Consider the following 21,323-nt stretch of genomic DNA (forward strand, 5'->3'; position numbering starts at 1 on the left):
TCCAAGACACGTTTATTACTATAGGTGGTGGTTTGGGCATTGGGTTGGAGGGGAGGTTGTAAGACTCTGCCTGCCTCTCCTAGGGAAAGGGGCATCCCGTTAAAAGAATACTGGAACCGGAAATGCTTTTTCCAGGCACCAAGTGGGAGCTAGGGCCACAGCACTCCTCAAGGTGGCAACCCCACGGGGACAAACCTATTAGATTTAAGTCATAGGTCCTCCCTGCCTCTGGATCGACCCCTACAGCAATACTTCCAGCAAGTGGGATGGATGTTTTATGGTTACACCCAATGTCTATGCCAGGGATGTCCTACCAGATCGTAATCTACTGGTAGATCCCTAGCTGATCCTGGTAGATCGCGGGGATCCTTATCGTGTACAAAAGGTTAAGGGGGAAAAGCTTTAAAACTCTGTGCAATCCTCCCCCCCCAAAAAAAGCTCAACAACTCTAGGCAATCCACCCACCCCATACACGCTCCTCCTCCCTCCAATGACAATGGGTAGATCATTGCCAGTTTTTTTATATTGGGAGTAGATCGCAGTCTCTTGGAAGTTGGACATCCCAAACCTCTTAACATCTGTAATCAAGAAAGTTGTGGCCTTATTTGACCCCAAACACTATGTTATACCTGCCTTGTTCTCTAAGTCAGGGGTGCTGGGGACCAGGGACGCAAAGGGATATTGCCCAATCCAAGACACTTTTATTACTATTCTACTCCGTCAATGTGCTGTACATTATAACCAAATCAAAACAGAGCAGTTCCTTCTCCAAGTAGCTTACAGTCTACATGTTAGCAGTAGTGAGTAAGAGTGGGAAGAGAGATAAATCTAACAACCAGAGCAGAAACAAGACAAACGGGATAACAGGGGGGCAAGGGAACAAAAGTTAGCTGTTTGGTACAACATACCCTTGGTCTCATTTCTGACCCACTGGTTGATAGTATCAGAGGCAGTGTTCTGGTCCTCAAAGTTCACACTCTTAACATTGCACTGAAAGACTTCATTGTTTCTTGAAACAAAAGGCACTTCCAGTTTCAAGCCACTTTTTGCAAAGACAGCATTTGCAATTGACACAAGATCTTTATTCTTCTTTGAGACTATGGCTTTGTTTATCTTCTTCAGTACTTTGCCAACTCCTGATTGAAAAACAAGCAAGAACCTTTAGTAAAAAATAATAAATGCTTAAAATACCCTCTTCAAAATAAGCAGTGGTAAGCACACAGGCAGAGGTTGAGAAGCCACCTAAAACTTATCTGGGGCATGTTCACTCAGAAGCAAGTTCCAATTATTCCAGTGGAATCTACTTCCAAATATGTTTGTTTATCGGATTCCAGTGCCGAGGAAACCTTAGGCATTATGGAACATGCCCAACACACAGCCCCTTTATCAAAGTTCAAGCAATGTACTAAGACAACAGATTGATCAAATGCACTTAACAGATGAACTGCAAGAGAGATAAAGCAGCCTTGAGAAAGGTACCCACTGCTGGTGGGCATGAATATAATAATAGAGCTACACTTGAATTGCAATATTGCTGTTTTACCCATCGTGCACCCTCAGAGCAAATTCTGGGCACTGCCACCAATTTATTTAAGCAGTTCACTGTGGGCAATTGAAAGAACTAAGCTGTGACTTGCTGCTAGCTCTCCTGTTGGCTAAACCATGTTTACTAAAGACATACCCTAGGGCCTATAGTTCCATGAGAGGAATTTGCCTACCATGAAGGTGTCATGCTGTTTGGAGTTCCAACGCAAAGTGGCTGGGGAAAAGTACTTAAACTTTTGTGCAGGGAGTTCCGTGACCAGAATGGTCTGAATATAATCAGGAAAAAATATAAGCAGACTAAGATGCTTGCAGATGATTTAAATAGATCTATTAGGTATAAAATTCTTGGTATTTAAGATTACTCCACAAAAGAGTTCTTATCTTCAGGGTTTGGAAAAGGACTCGGCAATATGTGATTTCCATTTCCCAAATAAGTCATGGTGCAATAGTGTACTTGCTAGTACATTACTGTATTCTTCTTTCAGTAGGCATAGGGAAATGTCCCATTATAATTAATATTTTTGGGAAGGAAGGTATTGATAGAGTGAGTTATGTTTACGGTGGGTACTAACATACTGATATGTGCTTGTAAATCATACAGGCACTTGCAAAACATCCATGCTAAGGGAGGCAACAAGGGCTAGTGAGCTCCTGTCAAGGGAGGGTTACTGGCTAGGAATGCAACTCTGATACCTGCCTGTGTCAGGAATGCAGCCTGACAAAAGTACGGTAAGATCCTGAGCAGAAAAGCAGAACTTTGGAAAGGCTGTACTGTTTCATACACAACAGTACTGTGGATTTAATATATCACTAAATGCAGGGATAATTTAGTCAACATCTGGAGGAAGGCATGAAAAGCTGTCAGTCCCACATAAAGGGCCATTTTATTCTTCCCCTACAAGCCTGTCAATGATACTCAACTCTGTTTTCCTTGGAACCACGAGGACAGTCCTTGTTGAACTTACTGTGTTTAGCATCAATGCTTCACACTGTGCCCAAAGATGCCTTCGGGTATTAGAGATACTGCTTCACTGTCACTTATTTAATACACACTAGACCAAGATAACTTGCTAGTGTTCTCAAACACAGTATCTACTGTTCTTGCTATCAGTCCCACTTTGTATCAGTGACTAAAATAATTCTCACCTATACCGCAATTTCCCATAAGAACACAAAGCCCCCAAAGCCCACAACAACACATCAAAACAACTGACCATTTACGCTGTATCTCATCACTGTTGTTAGCTGTTTCTTTGTCTTGCCATCGGCTCCAAGTTGAAGCATTCCAAGTACTGATGCAATTCCATGCGGGGAAACCACAACATTCTCCTTCGGCCTGCTTTTGACCAGCTGATTGAAAACTTGGATCCCAATGTCTGAGCCCAGTTCCTCAAGAGACAGAGGACTCGGTGGGAAGCAAAGGCACGCAGAAATCAAGGCAGCAAAGAGGAGAGGAAGACACCCGTTCATGATTCCTAACCCAAAACAATCTAAAAGGAGAGGGGGAAGCAGACAAAGTTAAGGACTGAGCAGAAGAAGCATGTCAGTTCTCTACAGCACTTATTTGCAGGTACTGTCCCCACTGGTTGAAAGTCATATGCTTTTATGTATGTCCACAAATTCAGACCTTACATCCAGCACCCTTAGAGCTAGCCTTTCACAAGAAAAAACATGAGAAAGAGGCTAGAAGGAATAAAAAACAGGATTGATGACAAGCTTAAGTCATCAATTCAGGATCTGAAGTCAGTAAAGGTATTTAGGGTTGCAGACTACTGTACATGCTAGAGAACAAAGGAATCATTTTTAAGCACATGAAGTGCTTTTATATCAGGAGTAACCACTACAATGTCTTCCAATGTTAGACTACAGCTGCCAGTGTCCCTGCTATATACCCTGCTGATTTGACTGCATTAGAAACTTAAGTATTACCATTACCAAAATTTCAAAATCTTCCTTCTACATTCTGGGCTTGTGGCAGACCTGATTGTATTCTTGAATCCACTATGCTCCTCTCCTAAGCTTTTCTTAGGAGCTGGTTCTATTCCTATAGAGATGTGCCCTGATCAGCTATAACGGTCCACAAAATGCTTTCTTCTTGCTACTACTTGAGCATAGAGAAGGTTTTTGTTCTCTTCTTAAACTCTCCCTAATCCCCTTCCTTCTGGAAATGCTTGAAAAAAAATTAAGTGAGTTCCAATGAGTTACCTGCCTTGGATTCAAGAGCAAATGACCCCATGAACAGTGCAGTCTACGCAGCCAGACTGCTACCTCTCCATATATGAACTGAAGCACACTCATCCAAGTTTTGCAATGCAATTCCCCAATCAGTGTTTACAAAAATGCATAATGTATGGCAAAGTGTGCATCAAAAAGAAAATATTAATGAAAAACATAGAAAAATCAATTGTACTAAGGAAAACTGCTTGCAAAAATATGTGCACCAGTCAAGCCTGCATTTCAAAATGTGTTTATTCGGAGAAATTAGCACAAAACTGATGAATAATTTCCATGATGATTTTTTAAATATATATAAAAAAGCAAATTGTTGCACATTGTAGAGAACTGGATTGAAGATTGGAAAATTAGACACTGAGAGAACCAGAAGTGATATATCCTTCCATCCCTACTCTGTAAACTATAAAAAGCTGCCTTCTTCATTGAATATGTCAGAATATCCTAGATATGAAGTCGAGGGGCTCTTTGAGGATAATATGCAGCAACAGAAGAAGAAAGAACTGGGAGTGAGTAAGAATGAATGGATTTTTAAAAACCCAAAACAACCCCCTGTTATTGGTAACAGATTTAACACTGCTCAGATTTTCCGAAAGTAGTGGGTGAGCTTGTGGCTTCACTGGCACAGTGTCATCAAAACAGACTATTTGCTGGCAAGCTATCAAGCCCCAAGTGTCCTTCACACCTAGATGCAGTTGCATGGGAGCTGCTTTTCTGTGTTGCAATATCATGCTGACTCCATGGGAAAATACCACTCAATCTGTCCCTACCACATGGTTGCGTCATTCATACACAACCTTCCACTATTGAGATCGCATCACAGAAAAACAAATGAGTGGAGGCATGTGTGTGTTGTGAGAGAACCTCAAAATTCAAGTAAAAATTCTCTCTCTGAACCATCTGAAAATGCTTCTACGCCTATGAAGTTGCTGCTGCCACACAATGCAAGAAATCATGCCTGGGACCAGATTCTTCTTTCCTATTTTAATTTTAGGCACACTGCATTCTTCTGCAACAGGAGTGGGGAACCTGTGGCTCTCGAGATGCTGTTGGTCTCTTAGGTCCCACCAGTCCCTGCTAGCATGACCTGATGGGAGTTTGAGTCAAACAGCATCTGGAAGGCCATAGGGTGATCTCCCGTGAACTACAACTTTAATATTTCGAATTTTACAATAGACCAAATTCTAACCTTGAACCATTTGGCTGAAAAGTATGCTAGCAAAGCCCCAAAAGTTCTCCATGTGGCCTTTATATATTTTAAGCAGGCCTTTGATCGTATTTCTAGGGAGCAGCTATGGACAAAACTGGCAGCCACAACAATTGATCGCAGTCTTCTCCTCCTGATCATTAATCTGCATACAAATACCACTCTGAGATTCAGGCTAGATAATAATGGCCTAGTTTCTAATCCGGTCGTCACCGCTAGGGGGGTAAGACAGGGCTGTCTGTTAGCCCCTGCACTGTTTAATTTTTACATTAACTCGCTAGTGGCCCATATAGTCAATAATGTTTTCCATCCACCTAAATTAGCAGGTTGTGCCCTGAGTGTCCTTTTGTATGCGGATGATGCCGCTCTTTTAGCTATATCCCCCATTGGGCTGAGGAGAATGCTCCGAGCACTCTATGAATATGGGAACCAACACGAGCTTCAACTTAATTATGCCAAGACCAAGATTATGGTCTTCTCTGCCCGACCGAAACCCCATTTGTGATCGATTAATGGTATTTCTCTGGAGCAGGTTAGCTGTTTCAAATATCTGGGCCAGGTAATCCAATCAAACAGGTCTTTTTTGGCACACAGAGATTATATTGCTACAAATGCATCCAAAGCAGCTATGCTGATTAGATCCTTATATGCCAAGAAACAGGCGCAAACAGTGAAAGTGGCTTTGAGACTTTTTCAAATGAAAGTCCTCCCACTACTTTTGGTGGGCATTGCTTTGGGTTCACGCAGGGATTTTTAAAGACTGGAATCCATCCAATCGCAATTTCTTAGAGCCATCCTCAGGATCCCCCATTCTGTAGCAGGTGCGGTCATGCGATTAGAGGCTGGCTGCCAAGCTTTTCGGTACGTGGCCCTGAAAGCAAAGCTTTGTCTATGACTTAAGCTATGCTTTAAACCCATGGGTTTGGCCCCCTTGATATTGAGGGATGATTTTCAATCATCCTGGGAAAGGGAGGTCTTAGACAGGGTGGATAAAAATCAATGGTTTTTTTAAAAAAATCAAAAAAATCGGATTTTTTTGATTTAAATCGATTTTTTTGATTTAAATTGGATTTTTCTTTTAATAAAATGCTTTTTGAGGAAAATATATTACCATCCAAAGGTTATTCCATCATGAAATAAAGATTAGTTTTTTAATTATGTAGTATAAGGTTGTATATGTTTAATTTTGGGGGTAAATAAATTCCATTAATCCATTCACAATGTCATGCTCTTCCAGAGGTTTTTGTAAGATTAGTGGGCAGTTTCTCTGCCTACAAGATATTATCACAGGTGCTTGGTTTACTTTTGCAGTTCTCAAAACTGAATTTGACTCAACAGAGATCACATGCCTCTTCTTCACAGCAAAAATGTTATAACATGAACAGAGTTGAGAAAAAGACTTTAATCCTATTGTTCTACAAACCTATGAATACAGAAGCAACCCCTTCAGTGCTAAGTTTCAAGAAGTTCAGTGAATAGAATAGAAACAATATTTTTCTGATTGTTTGGAGTGGACAGTATTTAAGTTTTTCATATGTAGGCTGGGCTGACAGTCTAAGTTTCTTAAAATATATATATTTTGTTTTTGTTTAGCCAAATTAGTTAACAAACATGGATGTTTGTTTAAACAAATAACATTTGCTGAAATGCTATTGTTTCAGTTGAATGAATCTATTTAAATTGTTATTATTAAGGTAATGATTATTTTTCTCCTTCCTAAGTACAACAGTAAAGTTGTCCAAATATGAATGATTAACCTATTAAACTGGGGATAAAAAAACTAATATGAAAAGTTGTTATTCTAAAAATCTTCATCTACTTGCATATTAAAGTTATACCAGCAAGAATTAGTCTTTATGATTTAAATCAACTATGATTTAAATCAAGCCTTACTGACTAGTGATTTAAATCGTGATTTAAATCGTGATTTAAATCAGTTTGATTTAAATCAAATCCACCCTGGTCTTAGATGAAGTACAAACTTGCGGACTGTCACACCTTTACTTTGAGTCTATGACATACAGTCAAACTAGAGCCGTGATTGCTCAGAGATTGGGCGATATTGCTAGACAAGAGGACATAGCCTGCGTGAAACCAGGGATGTTCCTGGGGGAGCAGATCTATCAGGTTACACCAGCCCCTTATCTCACGGTAATCCACTATGTGGAATACCGCAGACTCCTTACTGCGGCCAGACTGAATGTCCTCGAATCTGTGGTATTATGGGGAAGGTACAGGGGAGTTCCATACGATCAGAGAACTTGCCATTGTGCCTTGGGTAAGGTAGAGTCCACCGAACATATCCTCCTGAGTTGCCCTTTCTATGTAGAGTTAAGACAATGTCTCATAGCCCCATGCCTATCTCAGCTTAGCTATCTATCCAGAGAAAGTCAGGTTGTACATTTGTTCAATAATCCCACTGGGAAAACAGCTTTCTTGGTGGCCAAATTTCTCTTCCTAGCTCTCAAGCGTCGTAAGAGTAAAATCGATTGCATTGAGGCGAGTTTATCTGTATAGCCTTTATTAGTGCTGCCCATGTTTTATTTTAGTTTTTAGATGTCTTAGATGTTTTAACTTTGTACTGAGAAATGTATCTTTTCTGACTGACGGTCGAATAAAGAATGATGATGATGATATTTCAAATTTTGGTGTTTTTTGTTTTTACTGAAGTCAGTTTTTGCAACCTTTCACTGAACACTTAAAACTGCACAGCTTCCATCTACTTCAGGACACTTTAACATTGTTCATTCACGTGCCTATCCCCCTGTCCCCACCCCCAAAATCATGAGTTTCAGCTTGTTCTGAATTCAGATGATATGGGTTAAAGGAATGGTACAGAGCCAAAAGAATTTCCACCCTCAAATATCAGGCATATAAGTTTGCCTCTACAATATGTAACTTGTTATACTATAAACGTCTTCTTCTTTGGCAATCACTCGTAGCCGAGTAAGATTGTCTTCCATAAACACAGTTTTAACCAGGGGTTGGCAAACTATGGCCCGGGGCCCGGATGTGGCCCACCGGGCTCGTAAACTCAGCCCACGGTTTGCTGACCTGACCCCTGGTTTTAACAATGAGTCCGAAAATGATTGTGGAGGCAATTCTGGATCCACACGTCCTTCCACAGTGGGGACATTGGTTTCCAGGCGGGAGTTAATCATGGTGTGGATTTGACAAGAGTGCCTTCCTCTTAGCACATTTCTCCCTTGCGTCCTGAGTTCAAGTGTCTTCAAAGCCCATGACACCTTTGGTAAAGGCTGTTCTCCAGTTGGAGCACTCTCAGGCCAGCATTTCCCATTTGTTGGTGTTTATACTACATTTTTTAAAATTTGCCTCTCATTTGTTGACCACCAGCAATACTTTGTAGAAAGATTAGGGTTGGGTGGGTGAGAGACAGTTTTACTTATAACTAGCAAATAAACATTTATTCCACTTTACGGGATGTGACTTAAGCAAGTAACAGTGAAATGGGCTGAATGCAGACATAGCTGTCAACTGTACTCTGTTCTGTTTGAATAATGCCTCAATTTACTGCTAAACTACTATTTACTGCACAGGGAAAACCTCCAGCTTCCTAATTATAGCTTAGGAAAGTTTTACAAGTACCCTTCTCACTTTTTAAATGTTCTATTAAGACGAGATTTGAAACTGCCATCCACATGGAAAAGCCACTGGGGAAGGTAGGGCAGCTGGCCCCTCGCCTTCTCAAGAGCCAAATAAATTGTAGCAATAATGAAAATATTCACCTACACTTCTGGTCACTAGAAGCAGAACAAAGAGCAAAAAGGCAACATTTATCTAATCATGAAAGGATTACCAAACACATTCAATATGACTGTGGTGTGCCCATTATCAAGAAAGCTAGTCTTATATTTGACTTCCTGGAGCAGATTTTATTGGCTAGATTAGATTCATGTGAAATTATCGAGGGTACATATTTACGGAAATAAAGAGAAATGAACCATTCATAAGCTTTCAGCAGAGAGCTTAAGGAAGAGGTCACTACATTGGCGTGGAACTCAAGTTGCTCCTCCATTCTTGGAGGGGGATGATTTCTTCCAATTTCTCTTTCCTCTTCAGCTATCTATATCCCATAGCCAAGCTGGATCCTGGGTCCCCCAAGCCCCAGGATCCAGCTTGGCCATTGTCCATGGTTGCTGGGGCTGATGGAGGCTGGAGTTCAGCAACATCTGGAGAACCTAATATTCCACAAACCTGCTCTAAATGTTATGGACTACAACCTGACAATTGGCCATGTTAACTGGAGCTGATGGGAGTTGCAATAAAACAAAAACAAACTGGCTATCTCTACTCTAAAGAGCTGCTGTCATTGAAAGGTATTTCACAGCCCTGCTACCAGAGGTACTTTTAAATGGAGTTGCATGATATTACATACAACACAACCCACATGCACTACCATATGCTTTATCACCAAATGGCTCATCCACTGAAATAATCTGGTGTCATCTACAAGCCTGACTACTTCTCTGATCCACAGTCAAGATGGCAAACAATTAAACTACAACATTCCCAATACAGACCATTTAGGGAACTCCCATGATAACCTTCCTCTTTTTTATTAAACAGTTAAAGCTAGCTGTTTACCCTCAAGTTTCCTCAAAATAGTTACAAACTGAAAAGAGGAAATCTGGCCTTTCCTCTAACCCCATGAAACAGGGTTAGCACCATGTTAACTCTCTCTCTCCTACCAACACTGGAAGATATAACACCAGAATAATCCCAGACAGGAGAGATAGTGTCTGTGTATTTGAAGCAATATGCCTGAGAAACGGAAAGGAGAAACCACGGGTGGCCAACCATTCCCATAATAAATAATTGCAAGACTAAAAAATGATAGTGATAATGATAGTGATAAAATCCATTTTAGAGCTTTGTTGGGGCTAAAAAATAATGCACGCCACAAAGATTTCAGACTCTACCCCCGAGAATTAGGCATGAATACAAGTGTCACATGACTATGTCAGTGCTGCTAAGACAATTTTGCAGCAATAAAAAAAGTCAGTCTGCTCTCACTGCCTACAGAAAATTTAAAAAGCAGAAAGATGTCAAATACAGTATTCTTCTCTTGAAAGATAGGAGTTTCAGACTTAAGTACTAGGCTTCATAAGCATAATTTGTGGGGCACAATCCTACCACGAGGTGTAGTTAAACTGTAGACCAAGAACCCAAGAAAGAATTTCAGGGAGAATGCTAGGAAGCACTTGGAAATCTCACATTAAGCAGATTTCCATAAGAGGGAGTCAAGGTCATGCTCGATGGCAAATGTAAAGGTTCCATCAGCTATAAATTGAGGAAGGAGGAATGTTTTTGAAAGCCAGTGCAAACACCTTTCATAAAAACAGAGGAAGAGCTAATCACAGAAAGGCCAATCCCCCCCTCACCCCTTTCAACAAGGAGCATGAACACACACAGAGAATTCCCCCAACCAGTAACAAAAGGAAGCAGAGGAGAACACTTTCCTCCACACTGTTCTGGTTGGAGCTACACATATAGCTTCTCTGCCTCTATAGTGCCACATGATTTATGGATGGAGCTGGCAATATAGGTCGGGAGGGGATATATAACCCTTCCCTGTGTTATAATGCTCAGGCTTGCACCACATTCCCAAAACCAGCACTTCCTTACCCACAATGGTTAATTTAGGCGAGAAAGGCAGCTTCAAAATACTTGCATACTGAATGCTGAACTGGTCAACAGTTAAACCAAATGCAACGACACCTCCTTTTTTTTGACTCATTGATGTGCCTTCTGTTCCTCCAAAGTCTCTCCAATTCAGCAATACCACACACATGCTACGGTAGATTCATCCTCCTCCTCTGTGTCAGATCAAAACTTCAATGGTCTACTTGTAGCTTATTGCAATTCTTGTATAATGCCTAGTCGAGGGGTAGCCAACATGTTGCGGAATCCATCAGCTCCAGCCAGAATGCTCAGGGATCAGGGATGATGGGAGTTGCAGTCCAAAGTATCTGGAGGGCTCCACACTGGCTAACCTACCAGGTTATTACAAGCATCATAGAAAGTCTTCATCTGACCATTTGTCCTCCTGCCGCATCTGTTAACCTGCAACACACCATACTTTTTGTACAAGCAGCCCTGCGGCTCCTTGACTCAAAGTTATTTGGGCACAGGAGAATATACTCTGAGACACACTGAGAAGTGAGAGAGACGAACTGATAGCTAATAAGAGCCTATCCCAAAATAGCTCAAGAACAAAATGGAAAAATGGTCACAGCAGCCACATAGTGGCAGGAGCAGTTGTGGCTATGAGATCAAGCACTAGTGATGAAAACTGCTCTGCTGGTAGATTCAACTCTGTTCAATAAGCATTATTATATTGGATTTAATTTCAGATATATACACTTTGCGTGACTAGAAATGCAAACCTCAAACTTCAGCTGGATGAATGGTTACTGAAAATTTCACAACAAAGTAGAGACACAATGCACACCAAATTTTTAGTACTCTCTCATTCTTGTAATTGAAAAAAGTTATACTAAAAATATATATAGCTCTTCCTGTGGTTTCTGAACTGTCCCTTTCGTTACTACTGCCCCAAAACATATTTTTTACTAGAGCCTTTTAGTTTTATATGCCTGTTTTGCGCCACAAAACTTATTCATGACACATTATTTTTCCTAGAAATCCATTAGACAAAATGTTTCTTAACTGTTGTTCTAATTATTCATGTATCATATATTGTTTTTAAGGTTGTTTTTTAAAAAAAATGTTCTAAACTCTGAGGGCTTTACCCAGAAAATCTGACTAGAAATGTAAGTTAAATGCAGCTACTGTACTTGGTAGTCAAGTTTTCAGATTCCTATTCCCCCATCCCACACCGTATTAAAGTTACTGGATAGGTGAATTCAGGATTATTTTAGAAAAAGGTGAAAAACCTCAAGCCTGCAAAAGGCTAGGAGGAATAATTTATTATTATTGATATATTTTTTAACTGAGATAGAAATCCAAGCAATAACTGCACAATTTACAAAAATACATGAAATTATAAATTAATTTTAAATAGCAGTAATTGCTATTATAATCCATAATAATATAAATATATAATATAAATTATATAGAGAGAGAGAAGAAAATGAATCAATATAAATTAGTGAATATCATATAACTGAAAGAAGGGAGCTATTAAAGAACCCATTTTATTATATATATATGGTCCTTCACATATTCTCACAAAATTACAAAAGGATTTTAACTAATCGTATGCCCCTTCTGTTTGCGATCCCAAACTTCTTTAAACATTCTTGCTCAAATATATTTATTTTGGTTTTCCCCTTGTTGAATGCAATGCATCTAAACGTTTTTTCTTAAAGTTGCCCTTCACAATATTGTTTACTGTATATTCCTGCGTATAAGACTACTTTTTAACCCAGGAAAATCTTCTCAAAAGTCGGGGGTCGTCTTGTACACCGGGTCATATCTCTTATACGGCGAGTATATCCCAAACTCTATATTTTAACTGGAAAAGTTGGGGGTCGTCTTATACGCCCAGTCGTCTTATACTCCGTAATATACAGGTATATTTGATGCTACTTCAGACCAGCAATTTTTAGCCTCGGGGCAGAATGAGACGCATACCATTTACCCTTAACTTTTTGGGAGTAGTAGCAGTCTGGATGCAAAACCATTCAAATTCTAAACAAAATATATTTTGCATGCAAATGACTGTATTTCAAGAGCTTTCATTCTATTGAGATAATTCTTATTCTCTTTGCAATAAGAGTGACAGAAATATTTTGACATTTCAGACATTAACATAGATTTCAGTCTTTGCTCCACATGTACCGTGTTTCTCATATTATAAGACATGTCTTATATTTATTTTTTCCTCAAAAAAACACACTATGGCTTATTTTCAAGGGATGTCTTATTTTTTTCCTCCTTCTCCTGCCGCGGCCAGCATTGCTGCTGCGCCTATCACTATGTCTTATTTTCGGGGTATGGATTATATTCCTTGAATGCTTAAAAATCCTGCTATGGCTTATTTTATGGGTATGTCTTAAAATATGAGAAACAGGGTATTGACTAATTATACATCAGAATATTGTTATTTATATCTTACAACAATAGATACTCAAAACAGAGATCAAAGAAGATGCACCCCTTTATCTAGCTTACAGACAGCAGAGGGCGCTCTTACATGCAGATGAATTCTCGAACCTTTCTAAAGACATAAATGTATTTTTCCTCCTTGATGGCTTCTAAGGGAGGACATGAAATAAGTAATATTTGTCTCCAACTAAAGTGAGTTTATTCAAAATATGTTTGGAGCCCTCATTTATTATGTATAACTAAACTGTCAAAACCGACAGTTCTACTGTCAACTTAAAGATACATGGTTGGGAAGGCTATGTGAAAACAAAACAATTTTTTTTTATCTCTTCCACCGGTGTATGCAAACCTTGACAGTAAAAAGGTGTAATTACTCAGTAAAGTACATTAGCAGTCATCAGAAAAAAGCTAAGGAATCTGTATTGAAGAGGCTTATGATTTAGCACCAGTCATCACCATCTCTACAACTATAGAAAAATAAGCTTTGAAGAAACACTTCTCCTTTGAAGTTGCACATTCCATTATTCCACCATTCGGAAATATAAAAATCTGCATTAATGCTGCTGCCATTAATGGGAGTCTTACCTACTAATTTATATCTAATAATATAGCTATGATCCATAAAATGCTCAATAAGTACTGATCATTGAAGGACGCAGTCAGGATGTCTAAAACACATGTGAAAGCTTGTTTAAGTATCTCTCTAGAAAGGCCAAATGGTGTTATGACATCCTTCTTCAACCTGGTGCCCTCCAGATGTTTTAATCAGGGGTAGCCAATATGGTACCCTCCAGACGTTATGGAGTCGACTCCCATCTACTCTAGCCACTACAACCATTGGTTGAGGAAGACTGATGTATGAGGAGGGAGACCCCCTTGTCCATGTCCAAAATGTTGGCTCCCAATTGAAAAACCAAAATTGCACTGGTAAGAAGAAAGCTATTTGAAACACCAATCTAAAAAAAAAAAAAAGCAGCACACTCATTTGACATATTGGTAATCCTATCAAATGTTATGTAAAGAGAACTAAAGCCTTACAATTGTGTTCTTGACAAACATGCATTGATGACAATATTTCGATGCATTGCGTAATTAATATGTGTTGGTTACTAACTGCTACTAGGTCACAAACAACATTTAATTTCTTCAAATGTGTTCCTTCATCATGGTGCTTTCTTTTATTGTCCCTTATCTTGTGAAATAACAGTGTTTTACAAGGCAACAATACATTAAAAGGATTGATGATGCAGAACTAACCGTTCCTAAAACACCCATATTAATTTATGTGATGCCCTATTGTTTATCTACTCACTACCTGTGAAAAGGCACTGAATGTTATCAAAGATGCAAAGAACATAAACATCCCTGTTCAGAAAAAAGCAGCAAGCTATGCCAAAACTTAATTAGAACACAACTGCTTACGACTGTGTAGTGCATTTAAATAATTGTCATGTGAATAAAGAGCTAATCCAGCCCATATCTTCAAGAGAAGATCCAGTAAAGTAGTAGTAGTAGTAGTTGTTAAAATTTTAAGTAGGATACATTTTAATCCTGAAAGTACACCAACATTCCTATTTGCACAGGTCCCATCTCAAAGTTTCCAAAATGTTCACACACAGACCAGTGAGGTTAGCAAGTGAATTCAAGACAAATTGTCAGCTATAGTTGTACTTGCATCAAAATGCAAGAACTGTGTTAAAATAGCTTCTACTGTACTGAAATTCAGTGAATAAGGAAGCACACCCCCAGAAAACTATCAATAAACAAATACTACTGTTTATTTTGTGCCTATTATTTATTCCACTGCAAGTCTGGATTTGCTCTTAATTGTTCAGGTGGACTCTAAAACTGTTTTGGGGAAAGAAATGTTGCCTTTCTAGAGCATGTACTTTGTGGCTGACCTAATTCTTCACTTACTCAAAGCAGTTACTCAAAGGATGTTGTCGGCAATTGCTTGTTAGAGAGCCAAATGCCTTGCCAAGCTTTAACTAGAAAAGACATTCCACTTCCATGAATGAGTGGACAAAAGGTTCATCCCATTCCCGACTAACTGTTTAGGTTCCCACCACCAGAAAAGCCCTTCCTTTCAATTCAGGTAGGATGGCTCAAGAAGATGATGACAAAAATACAGTTCCATTAAAGAAGAATGTTGCACCTAACCAACAATGACATGTTAGCTATGTGATGCCTCCATGGCTGGAGGTAGTAAAGCTTCTGAATATCACTTGTCGGAAACCACAGGAGGGGAGAGTGCTCTTGAGCTCAGATCCTGCTTGCAAGTTTCCCAGAAGCATTTGGCTGACCACTGTGAGAACTAGATGGGTCATTGGCCTGATCCAGCAGGATCCAGCATGTGTAATGCTGCTGTGCCCTCAAAATATAGTTTTAGAGCATTACATGCTAGAAGACCTACAGTTCTTAGTTGCAGTGCAGTTAACTATTCTGATACTATACCCTACCTCTCATAATCTACTGCTTGACTACTATCTTCCAGCAAGCTCTTTAAAAACCAGTACAGCCAAACTGACTACATTGTACTTTAGACTTCAGATACCAGTACAGCAGCAATGTCCTCTGTCCTATCATGAATCTATTTGGGGGGAAAGCAAGTCTGGAACAGATGGGTCTTGGATGGAAACTGTCAATTTGGATGAACATATCTTTCTAACAAATAATGTGTTCCTCCCGTCTTCTTTTTTAAGTGCCCACACAAGTTATTACTGGGCATGTCGAGCATCTTTGCACATAGGAGGGCTAGAAATGAGGCAAAAGTGCCCTTTTGATTCTGTGGTGACATTCAACACCAAATGGAAATTCTTATACAAATAAATATTCTTCGGCTTCCAGCTCAAGATTCCACTTCCAAAAATAAAAGTATGCAAGAGCATCAAAGGGTGTCTGTCTGCTATGTGTATGTGAATAGCTTGTAAGCCATTTATAATTTACTTTGGTACAAAAGGACACTACAGAGATTTAGGCAGAATCCACACACAGACCACTATTTCACAGAATATATTTTGAATTGGGCTCCTACCAACTGAGGCCATGAGATGCACTGTACTGTCTAATTTAAAACAAATTCTTGTCTAATTTTAAGCAAATTAAGTTTCACAGTTATTTCAAGTGTTCCCATAGTTCAAGGAAAATGTCTCTGTTTCAGACCCTCACACACACCCGGGGGGGGGGGGGGCGGACGGACAAAAGACAATAAAATTATCAACTCCTGTCTGAACATCTCTTTAACGTTCTCATTTTCCATTTCAATTCAGGGATATGCTCTACACTAAATATTTCTTAGATATTCTCTATACAAGTATAACACCTTTAAATTCGGTTGTGCTGTTACCACTTTTACACCCACCAGCAAGAGAAGAAAAACTAGAGGTCCTTCAAAAGCCTCCCTGTGGTGACCATTACCTTACAGAGGCAGACAAGGACATCTGTCTGTGTTGCAAATAGCTTCTACCTTATGAGCAACATATCCAGCCGCAGACTAAGATAGATGTAAGGACTTAGACGCCCACTTTTTATTATAGTCACCTGTTCTCTTTATGGCACTCCTTTGATGCCCTATGCCAAATTTGTAAATTACCATTCAACCATAGCACATAAAAATCTCATCCCGCCCCAGGATAAGAATGAGCTCTTTTGAAAAGCCTGGGGGGGGGGAGAGAAAGAAGCTCCTGCTACAAGTATCGGCGGGAATGTGAGCTAATGACGTTTTCGTAGGGGCTAGTAACTTGACCGGACTTGTTTCCAAGGGTGCCCTGACCGCACAAAATTCGGGGTGAATGGGAAGCATAAAAGCACCGAAGGGGGATCTCAGATACACTCATTCCTTCTTCTGGAGATGGAAATCGGAGAACTAAATTGGGACGCTCTTCTCTCCCCCCCCCAAAAAAAAACCCACCCCCGATATACCGCATAGTTGTGGGCTTTGGGAATTTACAGTATTCATTTACTACGCACATGACAGATTTGGAGGGAGGAGAGGGGCAAGAAGAGCCCTTGTAAATTCAACTCAATAAACCGCACCGGGGGGGGGGGGCTTCTGCAAACCCAGCAGTTATTTCTGGCTGCCCAGCCGCCGCCCCCCCCCCCCCGTCCCACAAACTCAATCTCTCGTTAGAATTCATAAAAAGAGTAAAGAACAACCTTAATGGAGATGTTGAACTGCCGTAGGGTAATGAAGAGTTAGTCATGAAGTTGATAAGCAGCCGAGAAAGAAAGGGAAAGTACACAGGCCGGGGGGGGGGGGAAGCAGGATGAGAGTGATCGCCAAAATAAACCCTCCTTTTTGAAAGCTGGGGTTGGGGGGGGGGCGCAATAAATCCCATTGAAAGGGAAAGGGCAGGCAAGGCGGAGAGCGACGCCCACCTCAGAGGGGGGGGGAAGCGCGACCCCCAGGGCGAAGTCACCCCCTCAGGAGCCCTCACCTCTCTCGCCCTCGCTGGAGAAGCGCCTCTCCGGGGGAATAAGAGCGGCGGCGGCGGCTGAGCTTCCTCTCTGCTGCTCCTCCCGCTCAGCTCAGCGACTAAGCCGAGCGGCCGCCCCGAATCCCGCATTTATCCCGCCCGCCGGCGAGAGAGCGCAGAAGCGGCCGGGCGGCGCCCACTCGCCTTTCCCCCTCCCACTGGGGCCGCCGACGCCGACGCCGCCGCTTGTCTCCTCGGCAGCGGCCTCCTCCTCCTCCGCCTCGCCCAGCTCCCGCCCTTCCTCGAAAGACCACGCCGCCAGGAGGCCTCGCCTCCCGGCCTGAGGCGCCACCTCCCTCCCTCCCTCCCTCCCTCAAGTCCAGAAGCGCCTCTCCGCCTTTTCCAAGAGCGTCCAAGGCGCTCGAAAGAAAAGAAAAAAGGGAGCACCGAGGAGAACAACGATGTGACTCGATGTGTAAACACGGGTTTGGAGCGAGTCAGGCAGAACCTGGGTCCCGCCAGAACCCGGTTGTTTGTTTGTTTGTTATGGCGTGTTGTTGTTGTTTTTTGCATCACCAGCCTCATCATTAGAGTTTTATAACTAGGTGTGTTTTAAAAACTTGAGTTCCTTTTACAGTCGCTCGTTAGTAAAGGGGATAAAAGTGAGGGGGCGAAAACAACAACAACAAAGCAACTCATTTCTGGTACAGTATTATAATGGAATTTCATAACAAGTTTAAGTTTTCTAGCTCGCCTCTCTCTCAAGTGGTGCCTGCAAGAAAATGTTGCAGCATGGAGTGCTTGCTGGGGAAGCCAAGCAGCATGCCAGCTGTGCCAAATTCTGGGATATGCCATTGCCCCTTCCCCAGTTTTCTGCTTTTCAGCAGCTCAGTCAACACTCTGTGTCCAATTGGGCTGTTTTGGGGAAGTGCCTTGCTAAAGATTTGTCAAACTTCGGTGAACTTTGAGCCTTCTGCCTAAGTTGGATACTTCCTTTTTGAAGCATAGATGGTGCCATTTTGGCTAAAGAGGAATTCCCACTGGGCAAATACGTTCACTATAGGGCAGGGGTGAGGAATATTTGTCAGCAAGGCAGCTGCATTCCTTTCTGAACAGCTTTTCAAGGGGCACATGCTGGGGGTGGGTTGGGGGGGGCATCGCAGAAGCAAAAGCAACAGATGTAACTTTTACCTTTGCATGGTATGCTAATTACTATACACACACAAACATGGGCATAGCCTCCCCCAAATCAAGTAGGTAAATCAATAAAAATACTTAACTGAGGTTCTTCCCTCCCTAATATGAAGCCTGGCCCCCCAACATAAATCCTGGCTACGCCCATATTCACAAACCCCTCTATCCTCCATCTAGACAGTGCACTCCAAGGAAGCTCTACCGAGACTCATCAACCATTTTGCCCAAGCCTGCAGGGAATTCGGCCCACATCAGCCTGACAAAAACCAACATCCTAGATCAGGATGTCGCCAGCTCTCCATGCATCAGCTTTGGTGACCACATGCTTGAGGTGGTAGATGATTTTGTCTATCTGAGTTCCACCAAAATCAGCAACCAGTGCATATTTATATATGCACTGTAATTACTATGCACTCCTTTCTGCCAATTCCCCATGATTATAATCCAAAATGTAAAACAAGCATAAAACAGCAGAATTCAGTCAGTCATGGCCTCTTCAGGAGCCAATACGATGAGCTTAGGCTCCTCTTTTGCTTTCTTCTCAGGATGCAAAATTATATGAGATATGTTATACTGAAAGACAGTAACTGGTGTGAAGTAATTCAACGAGCATCATAACAGCAATATTTGAACACGGATAAGTAGACAGGTTTGGTCAATGAGTGGTTAAAAGTCATTATTTCAAAGTGGAACAAAGTAAGCAGTGGGATTTCCTCAAGCTCCCTAGGGGCTGATGCCAGCTAGTCAGTAAAGTATAATCAGATAGCCAAAGTTTGGATTAGGCTGTAGAGCTGATACGGGGCTTAACATTGGCTTATTTTTGTCAGCTTTGTGCATTGCGTGCTAGAAATATTTTTCCTGTTATTACCACATGTATCCTTGGCAACACAAACAAATGAACACCTTTCAGACTTGATGGAAAGCAACATTTTACAGTTTGAATGATCTTAAAGTGACAAATGGGATTTTGCAGAAATATATGCTCTTTCCTTTTCTTACTAAAGTCACAGTGCTAGGCTTTTTGTAGGAAACAATCAAGAGGAGTGTTTTTGCTTTTAACTCTCTCCTCCCCCCCCCCAAAAAAATCAAACTTAAGATACTCTCATGCCTACTCTCTTGTAACAAGCATTCAAGTTCGCACCTTTTCAGTCTTTCTAGAATGTGGCTATAACCATGGGTACTGCCATAAGAGAAATCTAATTAGTGGTTTATTCACCAAGTTCTGATTCTTCTCCAAATACAGATTCAGTAAAGCAAGCTCTGGAGACTTCATGATATGATGATGAGTAATTTTACTTTCCCATGGACTTCAAGAAGATCAAACCTATCCATTCTGAAGGAAATCAGCCCTGAGTGCTCACTGGAAGGACAGATCCTGAAGATGAGGCTCCAATACTTTGGCCAGCTCATGAGAAGAGAAGACTCCTTGGAAAAGATCCTGATGTTGGGAAAGATTGAGGGCACAAGGAAAGGGGACGACAGAGGACGAGATGGTTGGACAGTGTTCTCGAAGCTACAAACATGAGTCTGACCAAACTGTGGGAGGCAGTGGAAGACAAGAGTGCCTGGCGTGCTCTGGTCCATGGGGTCACGAAGAATCGGACACGACTAAACGACAACAATTTTACTTATCTCATTAAACACTAGTTTCCCAAAAAAATTCACCTTCGGGCATGTCCACCAGAAGTGTGTATAGGTACCGGTATCCCTGTCTCCACACATTTGCCAGCACAAGGCAATTTCTCACATATTCTGTAGTCCCCCTGCTGGACCCGTAACCTGTTGATGAAGTAATTTATACTTTGGAGAGGGGTTAGTATGTAGACCTGAGTCCTTTCTAATTCCTGGATCCAGCAAAGGTTAAAATCTAATTGAGGAGCCCATTGTGGAAGTAGTCCAACCCACTTCAATGCAGATCTTTATTCATAACCTCCAGCCAAATTCTCAGCATTCCCCACCACCACCACCACCACTTTTCTCTAACTCAAGGATTCTCAACCTTTTTAGACAAGTGGGCACATTTCAGGTTTTGAAAGAGTGTACTGGAGGCACAAAATAGCTGCTATGGGGCAGGGTGGGGCTTAACACAAAGAATGGCTGCCATGGGGAGCATGCGGTAACACAAAATAAGAGAGAGTGCTGCCCATGACAACTTTATAGTTAGCATAGGAAGTCAGTTATGTCCTGCTTGGGGAAATCACACCTTACTTATTTCACACACACACACACACACACACACACACACACTGTTACTGTCTAATGTCAACAGGGTGCACAATTCCTAAGTACCAAATAAAATATGTGAAGTGGCCACACCACATTCATTCCACAGAAATCTCATAGAAGGTGCCTGTACATGTTGCCCCATAACTTACATTCTAGGAGGGCTAGAGACTTGCTTTAAAAAGAAGTGAAAGTTCAGACTCTGGGGCACCTACCCAGATGCACCAGTAGAAGCTTTCATGCGTACCATGGCACAAACAAGTGCCAGGTTGGCAGCTCTTGCTCTAATTCCTTTCATCTTAACTACTGGGGCACACTTCTTAAACACAGACTTAAAAATAATGGAATACAACAGGTAGAGTCTAGGAGGATCAGATTGCCTGTTGCCATGTAGTCTTATGAGTTCAATTTCACTT

The 21,323-nt window shown here is 41.2% G+C and overlaps 1 protein-coding gene across 3 annotated transcripts in view; it reads right to left on the minus strand.

Annotated features, from left to right (window-relative positions):
• The window catches only part of SERPINE2 (serpin family E member 2), a 28,651-nt gene extending 11,038 nt beyond the window's left edge, over positions 1 to 17,613 (minus strand). The window contains exons 1-3 of one of the 3 annotated variants that reach the window (XM_035132465.3): positions 17,512 to 17,613; positions 2,760 to 3,035; positions 909 to 1,136 (exon numbers count right to left, since the gene is read on the minus strand). In XM_035132465.3, coding sequence (XP_034988356.1) covers positions 909 to 1,136; positions 2,760 to 3,015 — 484 coding nt within the window. In that variant the 5' untranslated portion in view covers positions 3,016 to 3,035; positions 17,512 to 17,613. Of the gene's footprint in view, positions 1 to 908; positions 1,137 to 2,759; positions 3,036 to 17,230 lie in introns of all 3 variants that reach the window. The other 2 variants (XM_035132467.3, XM_060274550.2) reach the window with 2 other exon arrangements.
• Between the last annotated feature and the right edge of the window lie 3,710 nt (positions 17,614 to 21,323).

This window comes from Zootoca vivipara, chromosome 5, assembly GCF_965207765.1.
Source record: "Zootoca vivipara chromosome 5, rZooViv2.hap1.1, whole genome shotgun sequence".
NCBI lineage: Eukaryota > Metazoa > Chordata > Lepidosauria > Squamata > Lacertidae > Zootoca > Zootoca vivipara.